We start from the raw sequence: 9,954 nt of genomic DNA on the forward strand, positions 1-9,954 counted from the left end.
ATACGTGCCGCCCTGCGGCCCCAGGGGGAGGTGTGCGTGGGGCCCGCCCGAGCTTTATCCCCGCGCGGACGCTCCCCGCCACGTGACCCCGCCGCGCGGCGGCCCCTCTAGCCTGCCGGCGGCGCGGCTCTATGGTAGGGGGAGGTCTGCGGCACGCGAGGGGGACGGCGGCGGGTCGGCGAAGATGGCGGCCGCGGTGAGGCAGGACCTGGCGCAGCTGATGAACTCCAGCGGCTCTCACAAGGACCTGGCGGGCAAGTGAGTGCCGGCGCCGGCCTCCCCATGGCGGGGCGAGGCGGGTGAGCGGCCGTTGGGGTTACGGCCGTTGGGGAGGGATGAGGGGCTGCCGGGCCCTGGGCGGGCGAGGCGGCTCTTGCCCAACGGCCGCGCTTCTTTAAATAAAAAGAAGAAAGAAACAAAGATTTCATCTCACGATTCTGTCATTTTTCATTTTTCGTTTCTAACGACGACTTGCTCTGTGCTGGTCCTAGCGCAGGCTCCCGCGCGGGGCCTTAGCCCTTCGCCGTAGCTCCCTCGTGTCTGCCCGCCGCCCCTCAGAGTTTGGCTGCCTGTCCGTCGGCTGCGCGGAATTAATAGGTCGGGGAATTTATTTTCCCCGACTGGTGTAGATATGTCAGTAACTCCATTATTATTATTATTATTGTTATTATGAGGGTATTTGGGATGCCAGACCTTGGGGTTTGAGCTACTCGCAGTGCAATGTGTCACATAGATCTTCTCTCCCTCGAGGGTTCAGTTAGATGTCGATCAGTCAACTGAAATTCTTCGAGTCCCAGTCCAGTTGCTTATTTTCTAGAGGAATTACTTCACTTTTAGGAGTTTAATGTAAAAACTTGGAAATGTTCCCCTCAAAATGTGGCTTCAACGTGAATGTACTGCTTCATCAGTGTTGCACACGCTGAGGTTATGGCTTAGGCAAAATTTAATTAGCTTTATGAAGAATGAAAACTAGAGTTGCTATTTTTGCAGGAAGAAACACTTAAAAATGCATAGTCTGTGCCTGCGCTCATGTCAAGTGGCCATAACGTACTACTTACCTCCCAACACTGTTTCTCGTTCTCATTGAATATGGCATTTTGAACATTTGACTAGCCTTATTAATCTTAATCCATGAGCGATATAGTTTTCATTACTTTTTCTGTGCACTATCCTAGGGACGTGGATTTTTTTTTTTTTTGGTAACGTTCAAAATTGCACATATATTCAGATACCAAAATGATGAGCTACGTTATCTAGTCCTGGGATTTAAAAAGAGCCAGATACCAATTCCAGGTGAATGTTCCTGATATTTGAGCACAAACACTTTGGAAAATTGCCACCTCAGAGGTATAGAAAATATAAGCAAAAGTAGGGCTCTGACATAAAAAATAAGCAGAGAAACCGAACTTGTTAGTGAAAAAATGTGCCCTATGAATGATTTTTTTAATTTTTTTTTTTTTTTTTAATCTGTGGACAGATATCGTCAAATATTGGAAAAAGCCATTCAGCTGTCGGGTGTAGAACAACTTGAAGCTTTGAAAGCTTTTGTAGAAGCAAGTAAGTGCATCTGGTATAATCGGTTGCACACTGAGTAAAGGCCAGAGATCTGTAGGATTGCATGTTTGTTAGCCCTACATGAGGCTGCGTAAATACATGATATTTTAGTCCTATTGGAACTCAAACACAACTAGAAGAGGAACCATCATCGCCACATTCAGAAGTTAAGGGAGAAAGGACTTGCAAGCTTTGTAAGTTATTATAACTTTCCAACCTGTCAGTGTGACAGTGTTGGAAGGTGAAAACATAAAGTAGTCTCTGTTGAATGCTAAAATTTATATTGGATGCCAAGCAGTATTTAAACTAACCACCTCCTTCTTCCCCATCTCAAGTTAGTTTGAAAAACTGTCAAGAAGAAATGGCTAGGGATTTTTTGTGTTGTATTGGATGTTTGGCTTATTGAATACCTCTATAAATTATAGCTGTTGTAATTTTTTTAAGTTTATTCTCAACTTAGTGAAATTTAGCCTAAAGGTTTACTTTGTCCAAGATGTTTCAGCAACCGAACAGTGATTCAGAATGAAACATCTCTCTAAACTATAAATCAAAGTGAGAAATTCATTATTATCTGTCAGGGGTTAGAACTCTGGTGACCTCTAGTGTAAACAAACTGTTTCTGAGAGAAAAAAATTCACCTTTTAAAAACAAAGAAAAAAACCCCTTCATTTGGATACAGATTTAAAAACTTGAAATATTCAAATTTAATATAAAAGCAAATGATCACTTACAGTGAAGGCGCTGACAAGCATTGCATCCATCTTGTGTTTTTCTTCCATGCATCTCTGAACCAGTGGTGAACGAGAATGTCAGTCTAGTGATCTCACGTCAGCTACTGACAGATTTCTGTACCCATCTTCCAAGTCTTCCTGACAGCACGGCCAAAGAAATTTACCACTTCACCTTGGAAAAGATACAACCTAGAGTTATTTCATTTGAAGAGCAGGTGAGAGATCAATGACGAGGGGTTTTTGGTTTGCAGGCTTGGCTTTGGGTTTTTTTTCCCTTATCTGCTGACTATTTTAAGTCTTTAAAAAAGCTGTTCAAAACAGATATTCCTAGTTAGAGTCCAATTTTGCATTCCTGTACATGCAAAACCTGAGCTAAATGCAGAGAGTATTTAGGACCATGCAAAGAATACAGACTTTGTCTATTCATCAGGATGCTAGGCATGTAATTCCTCCGCTACCAGAAAATGGCTTCTTACAATGAAACAATACTTGAGCTGCTGGAGGTACTGTCAAGAGACAGACTGGTACTCATTGTATTGCATTTTACCCAACTAATGGAACAGGCAGGTGATGTAAAGAGAGAAGCATCTTGACAAATAGCTTTTGTTTCAAAATAATATGTCTCTGTGTGTGTATTTTAGCCATAATCATTTTACCAGGAAAAAATATTTTCTTGAAATCCCAATTCTAGTTAACTACTGAATGTGCTGCAGTTCTTTTTCAATTCAGTTCTTGATTTTGTTGTATGAGTAGTCACCATCATCTGAGAGTTCTTACAGAAGATATTTATATAAAAAGCCTTTAGGATCTAGTATTTGAGAAGAAAAGCAAGGCAGTTTCTGTCATGATTTGTATTTGCTTCTCTTTATCATTTGTCTTTTTAAGCAGCTTTTACTCTAAGTCTTAACTGAACATGCCTGCTTATATATTATAATGATTATGCATAAATTAAATCTGAGACATCAGATTATTTCTTTTTTTTACCCACACTTCTGCTTATAAAACCCAGATTGTAAGCACTGATATTTTATCTGCTGACAGCTGCTCTACAAAGTAGAAGTTTCTGCATTAGGATCTAATCATAGTTCACCTCATTCATATCTCAAAGGCATGATATGAGGTGTAACTGCAAGAAATGGCTTGTGAGTCTTGGTGCTCCAGTTCTTGAAAGCCTTGTTTCATTTTTTTAAAAGCTTTATAGAAGGTTACTACTTATCGCTCCCTCAAGATAAACTCCTTTTATCTTGTCACAAGCTTAAGTGAAAATGCTTCAAATCAGCGCTCATATTTGAAAAGCTTGGTATTAAAGCTTGATCAGGAGTCCCACGCAGGACTCCTTGCGTGGGAAGAGTTGCGTGCGTGCAGGTTGCTGTGTCTGTGAAGCTGGGGTATTGGTTGAGGGGATTCATGAACAAGAACAAATACTGTGAAAGTTAATACAGAACCATTCAACTTTTACAGTGTTTGCTATTGATTTCATCATTGTTTAGGTCGCTTCAATAAGGCAACATCTTGCATCAATCTATGAGAAAGAAGAAGACTGGAGAAATGCAGCACAAGTATTGGTGGGGATCCCTTTGGAAACAGGGCAAAAGTAAGTACTGTGCTAGACACAGTTCTGTGTTGCTAAATATACTTGATCCCTTTGTACTTAACTAGACCAGTGAGTGAGAATTTGGGGGTTGCATATTTTCCCAGAGTTTCAGTAGTTCAGGCCAGAACTACTGCCAGATGACAAAAGTACAGCTTGATGACTGTACATTACAGTAAACAGTTTAGTGGGTCAAAATACTGCACCAGAAGTTTTGCACTATTTATTAGTCGTGTTGATAAACAGCGGTTTTGATAGTATTTTACAAAAATGCTTCTAAGGTTATTCAAAGGTTCTTGAAAGGTGACAGTTCTTCCACGTGTTCGCCTTTACAGTTCAAAATGAAGACGTAGTTTGAAATTGGATATTAACAAATACAGTTGAGGTTTTTTGTAGGGTTTTGTTTGTTTGTGGTTTTGTGTTGGTTTTTTTTTAAGTCTAGAACCCTTGCTGTTACTTTTCTCTGGCTGTCCTTTCTATCCTTTTTGTATGCAAGTAGAAGGAATTGCTGTAGGTTTTGCCTATTTAGCACCTATTTGCTCCACTGCAAGTTTGCTGCTTAACTCAATTGGCTCACCACTTATGGCAAACTTCCAAACCACTAAAAACAGATTATTAGAGCGTACATTTGTGTCTTGGTGGACAGCATTATTTCTACTGGTGTTTGTAGGAGCCAGTTCTATATTGGCATTCATCTCAAATTTCCTCACCCTGAACAGACAGCACTAATTTTGGTGTTAGGGAAGAAGAAAGCAGGGTAAAGCAAACGTTGCCAAGTGCTTGAGAATCATAATACATGTTTAGAACAGCTAAGAGCAAGGGTAGTTGTAGAGCAACTCTGAGCACTTGCTTTTCTGTTTCTCTACAGACAATACAATGTAGATTATAAACTGGAGACCTACCTGAAAATTGCCAGGCTGTATCTGGAGGATGATGACCCAGTTCAAGCAGAAGCTTATATTAATCGAGCTTCCCTGCTCCAGAATGAATCAACTAACGAACAGCTGCAAATCCATTACAAGGTTTTCTAACTTGCTTTATTGCTTTCTCTTTCTAAGGGGAGATGATTCAACACTGAGATGTTTTTATGCAATGCCACTAAAACTTTCATAATGAGAAAAAAGACAAAGGGAAAAGCTTCTAAACTATTTTGGGAGCTTGAGAGCCACATCTTAGCAATAATGAAACAGCTCATTCCTTATGATTTGGAGATAAGCCTGTAAAGGTTCTTTAAATGCCAGCTTTACTGATTGAAAATAAAACTTAGGCTTCAAAACATCCGAAATATTGTTAAAAATATTGCCTCCACCTTTGTAAATCTAAGAGGGGAAAAAAATCACGTCCAATATTCTGTCCACGGAAGCCCCTCCCCCCCAGTAATTAAATAGTAAGCCCCATCCATAAAAGTAGCTTTAAGTCTCAAGTAGTAAAGTAACTGCTGACCTTTCTGCTTATTTGTGGGTTTACTATGTTCATAGTTCATACACTAATTTCTCAAACCATTTTAGTAACTGGGATGAGCAGTGATAACTTTAGTGTGACAGTACCAGTCAAGTGTGGTGGCGTTTAAAATTCTACAACACAAAGCACATGTGCCATGAGCTGTAACTCAGGGTGTGGTGGTTTTGGTTTGTTGGTTTTCCCTTTTCTTTTTTCCTCCCCCCACGCTATGTTTTAAAGCGTGCAGTCAGTCGGAAGTATAAATATTTTCTGTAAGCGTTAGAAAAGCACAAAGGAAGAGAGAGAAGAAATATCAGATGCTGTTACAGCGCTGAAAGGGAAAAGCAAACACTTGAAAAATATAAATTGCTGCCTAAGTGCTAGCTGTCAATGTCAGTAGTGAAGGGGAAGCTCACATAAGTACAATATCAGCTGTACAATATTTCGTTTACTTAGTTTCTGGCATTTAGACATTTGCAATGTTTAACATTGTGAATAGTGCTGGGAAATGCCTTTTCAGTTGCTTCCCATAATACTTTAGCAAGGGCTTTACAAGTCAAGCTAATCATTCAAAGACACAGATTTCCCTAGGATGCAGTAGGGCAATACTTAGGGAAGCTGTCACTTGATAATGTGGCAATTTATACACACCTATGTTATACAGCCACCCCTGTTAGTTTTCTTTTTCTGAGATATACTTTCTTTCTAGGTTTGCTATGCTCGAGTTCTTGATTACAGAAGAAAGTTCATTGAGGCTGCCCAAAGATACAACGAGCTCTCCTATAAGAGCATAGTCCATGAAACTGAGCGACTGGAGGCGTTGAAGCATGCTTTGCATTGTACTATTTTGGCATCAGCAGGTAAAATACATGTTACATTTTCGTATAAAAGACCCAACATAGGTATTTCATATCCCCCAAAGCAAGTCAGCTTGTGCATTAGCTGTGGGGAGGGATCTTGTCACTAAGATTTGGTGAGGAATCCAAAATTGTGAACAAATTGGTGTCAAAATCACCTGTTGGCATACTGTTAACTCAGAGTTGGATTACTTCTGTGTCTTTGCCAGTGATAAGGTGGCATCTTGGCTAAAGATGCAAAAGATAGTGACAAACAGTGGTTTGGACCTGAACGCAACCGAGTTCCTTCTTTGGTAGAGCTTTGTTGGTTAATTGCATGTATTGAGAAAAAGAGATGATAACTTTCTGTTGTTTACCTCTAAATACTCAATGCTTTGGTGATCATTTATGAGGATTCTTCTTGACTCTCCCAGGTCAGCAGCGTTCTCGCATGCTTGCTACACTCTTCAAGGATGAGAGATGTCAGCAGCTTGCAGCCTATGGGATCTTGGAGAAAATGTATCTCGACAGAATTATCCGTGGAAATCAACTGCAAGAGTTTGCAGCTATGCTAATGCCTCACCAGAAAGCAACTACAGCCGATGGTACGTAGTTCTCTAAAGCCTCATAATGCTAGGTGTTCATCCACAGGAGTTAGACTTGCCCAATGCAGTCAAGAAGTGTGATGGAAAATAATTTAGTATTGCTTATAAGATTATTTTAAAATTATTTCCCAGCATGTTACCCTCATGACTATAGTTTAATAGTAAAGCTTCTTAGCCTTTCATCTTTGCTCTTCATCTTTCTGATTGGCTATTAAGGTTTTGGAATACTCTTCTAGAAGATAACTTGTAAAAATCTTGTTTCTCTATCCATGTACAGTCCTCTTCACTGACAACCTCCTAGTATTTCTAACCTTGCCTCATACTTTGAGTCTCTGTCCTTTTGAGCTTCTCCAGTTCTAAGGCACTGTTATAAATAGGACGCTTAGAAGCATGTGACATGCATGCAGGCCATAAATGGTCTGTGCAGATGATAAATTTATTTTAACTGCTTCCTGACTTGACAGGAAGATGACAGATAGTGAGGGGATGACTGGGACCTCACACTGTCTCCAAATTTTTTTCTGATCCATCTCACTGACATCTTATTAGCTCTGTTCTTCCTGGAACCTCTGAACAGTGAGAAATAATGCGAAGTAATGACTTCACTGGAATCCTAAACACACTGGTCTCAATTTTCTAAATTAAAAGAATATTGAAGTGGAAAAATACATAATCGGGAAAACCTTCCTAGTGAGCGATACTCATTGATTAAGGACAAATAACTGTGTAATCGCAGAGGTGAAAACTGATTAAAGGTACTTACTAACAATAAGCTGCAGTTCTTTCCTTGGGTCGATTTGTTTATTTTTAACCTGTACTGTTTGTCCGTATAAGTTAAAGAATGCAGGTTAGTTGGTGTTTAATAATGCGCTTATCTTCAACTAGAGGTTAAGGGACAAATGAGTTAAGTTGTTAAATCAAGAAGAGAGAAATTAGATGAGGCTTTATCACTGTGCAAGCACAGTAAGAGAGAGGTTTATTGTAGCCCTAAGAGCTGTAATGAATAAAAAAAAAAGCAATGGTCTTTCCATTTGGCAAGCTAGGAACTAATCACAGGAGGTCAAACTCCCTCAATTCAGATGCTGAGTCTTGTAGCAAAACCAAGGGCTCCACTTGATTATTCTAGAAATTAAATAAAAGGGTTTAAGCTCCCTGTCTTAAAATCAACCACGTGCCATCCATTTCTTTTTGTTCACTTTCTTCTGTGTAGCATAACATTGATGCAAAGCAGATGCATCTGGACCTTCTGCACATGTAACCCTTGGGGAAAAAAGCGTTTTCCATCTGCTCTACAATATAAACCAAGTATTTCAATCTTATAGTAATGAATTTTTTTTCTCATCTAACCCTTAAGGTTCCAGTATCCTGGACAGAGCTGTTATTGAGCACAACTTACTATCTGCAAGCAAACTTTACAACAACATTACTTTTGAAGAGCTTGGAGCATTACTAGAGATCCCTGCAGCTAAGGTATCAGTTTTCTACATGTTTTGTAAAAAGAAGGAGCGTCAGAGACATGAGAAAATAGCTGTGGTAAATATTAGGAAAATTAGTTCAGTATTAGGAAATAGTTAAATATTCCATATTGTGAAGAAGGTTAAATATCTAGCACATCTTACAAGAAGGAAAGGTACACGATATGGAATGAACAATAGTGGAGGTAGATGCCACTGATAGTATGTGTAATAATTCCGTAATTGGTGTTGTCTGTACGTTTCCCCCCCTCAATGTGTGGAGATGTTGAAAAATGCATAAGGACTATTAAGTCTTAATTTTTAACTTCTTTCAGAATGCAAGAAGTTTCTAACATCTTTCTCTCTTCATTATTTCAGGCAGAAAAGATAGCTTCTCAGATGATAACTGAGGGTCGCATGAATGGATTCATTGATCAGATTGACGGAATTGTTCATTTTGAGAGTAAGTTCAACCACAATAATTTATTTTTTTTTTAGCACCATTCAGAGTGAGCTTTTTGAGTTGCTGCCTTACAGGATAAGGAAATTAAGTTTCTTAACATCTTCTGTCTGAAGTGGAGCTTGCTGCATCTTGCTGTGGCCAGGAGGTGGCAGAGTTTGCCTTAATGGAGGATCACACTTCACTCCCCCCCCCCGCCCCACTGTGCATTCTCTTACCCACAGGAAAGTGTGAGTTTATTCCATCAGTCTCCTTGTAGGGACAGGTTCACCAGGAAGTTCTCTGTTCAATTCTACTTTGCAATGCAGGAGTTAGGCTTGTAACAGACAGCCAAAATCATTGCAGCTTTTGAATACAGAAATGAGCATGAGGTAGCTGCAAGGAAGGCTTCCTCTGTGAGGTAGGTGGGCGCAGTGGCAGAAGAAAAGGTTGCAGTTGAAAAGGCAAGGGAATTGCTAAGACTTACTTTGTTTTGTATGGGTTGTTTGTTTTTTTGTCTTTGCAGCTCGTGAAGCTTTGCCAACTTGGGACAAGCAGATTCAGTCACTGTGTTTCCAGGTCAACAACCTGCTGGAGAAGATAAGTCAGACAGCCCCAGAATGGACAGCACAGGCAATGGAGGCCCAGATGGCTCAGTGACTGCAGCCATTGTCTGAATGGAGGCAATCAACTGCCTGCAGTGCTGGAAGAAGGGAACTGAGTAGGACTGTGAACAAATAACCCACCTTCATTTCCCCACCTTCTGCTTTCACTCTGGCTTAGGACACAATTAGGTGATACCATGTTTGGTGTGACAGTCCCCCAGTTCTCTGAGCATAGAATGGTGCTGTTGCTGCCTCTGCATTGCACTCTGCTGTCCTGAAAGCTGTGGTTTTCACGTAGAAGAAGCTGTAATGTCTGCAGCAAGCTTTGGTTTTGGTTTATTTAATTTTATTTTTTTTCACTGTATTGCTATAGCTTTGTAGCCCATTACTTCCTATGATGCTTGTCCTGCTGTGAAAATATAAGTGCCATGTTTCTTTTAGTTGTAATTATTCTAATAAAGGCTGGAATGAGCCACTTGGTTTAAGTGTTGCAGGGACCTGGTTTTTTTTCCTTAAGCAGTAACTTGAAATAAGTTGAATTCTTGGAATTGTCAGTTTCAGACCCTGAAAATGTTAAATGAAAAACAGCTGTTTTCCTTCTTCTCTGTTTATAAAACGCAAGTCTGAAATCTTAACTGAAGGAAATACTGACCCTTCTCCTGCATTGATGCAGCAGGGCACAGAGTTACCTGTGCTAAG

The 9,954-nt window shown here is 40.1% G+C and overlaps 1 protein-coding gene across 1 annotated transcript; it reads left to right on the forward strand.

Annotated features, from left to right (window-relative positions):
* The first annotated feature begins 102 nt into the window (after window positions 1-102).
* Window positions 103-9,735, forward strand: COPS4 (COP9 signalosome subunit 4). Its single transcript, XM_050895589.1, has 10 exons — window positions 103-258; window positions 1,478-1,557; window positions 2,349-2,500; window positions 3,776-3,879; window positions 4,745-4,898; window positions 6,026-6,176; window positions 6,587-6,757; window positions 8,112-8,227; window positions 8,590-8,674; window positions 9,177-9,735. Exons 1-10 carry the CDS (start codon window positions 185-187, stop codon window positions 9,308-9,310), a joined length of 1,221 nt encoding a protein of 406 aa, XP_050751546.1. The 5' UTR covers window positions 103-184; the 3' UTR covers window positions 9,311-9,735.
* The last annotated feature ends 219 nt before the right edge of the window (window positions 9,736-9,954 follow it).

Source organism: Gymnogyps californianus, chromosome 4 (genome assembly GCF_018139145.2).
Source record: "Gymnogyps californianus isolate 813 chromosome 4, ASM1813914v2, whole genome shotgun sequence".
NCBI classification, from domain to species: domain Eukaryota; kingdom Metazoa; phylum Chordata; class Aves; order Accipitriformes; family Cathartidae; genus Gymnogyps; species Gymnogyps californianus.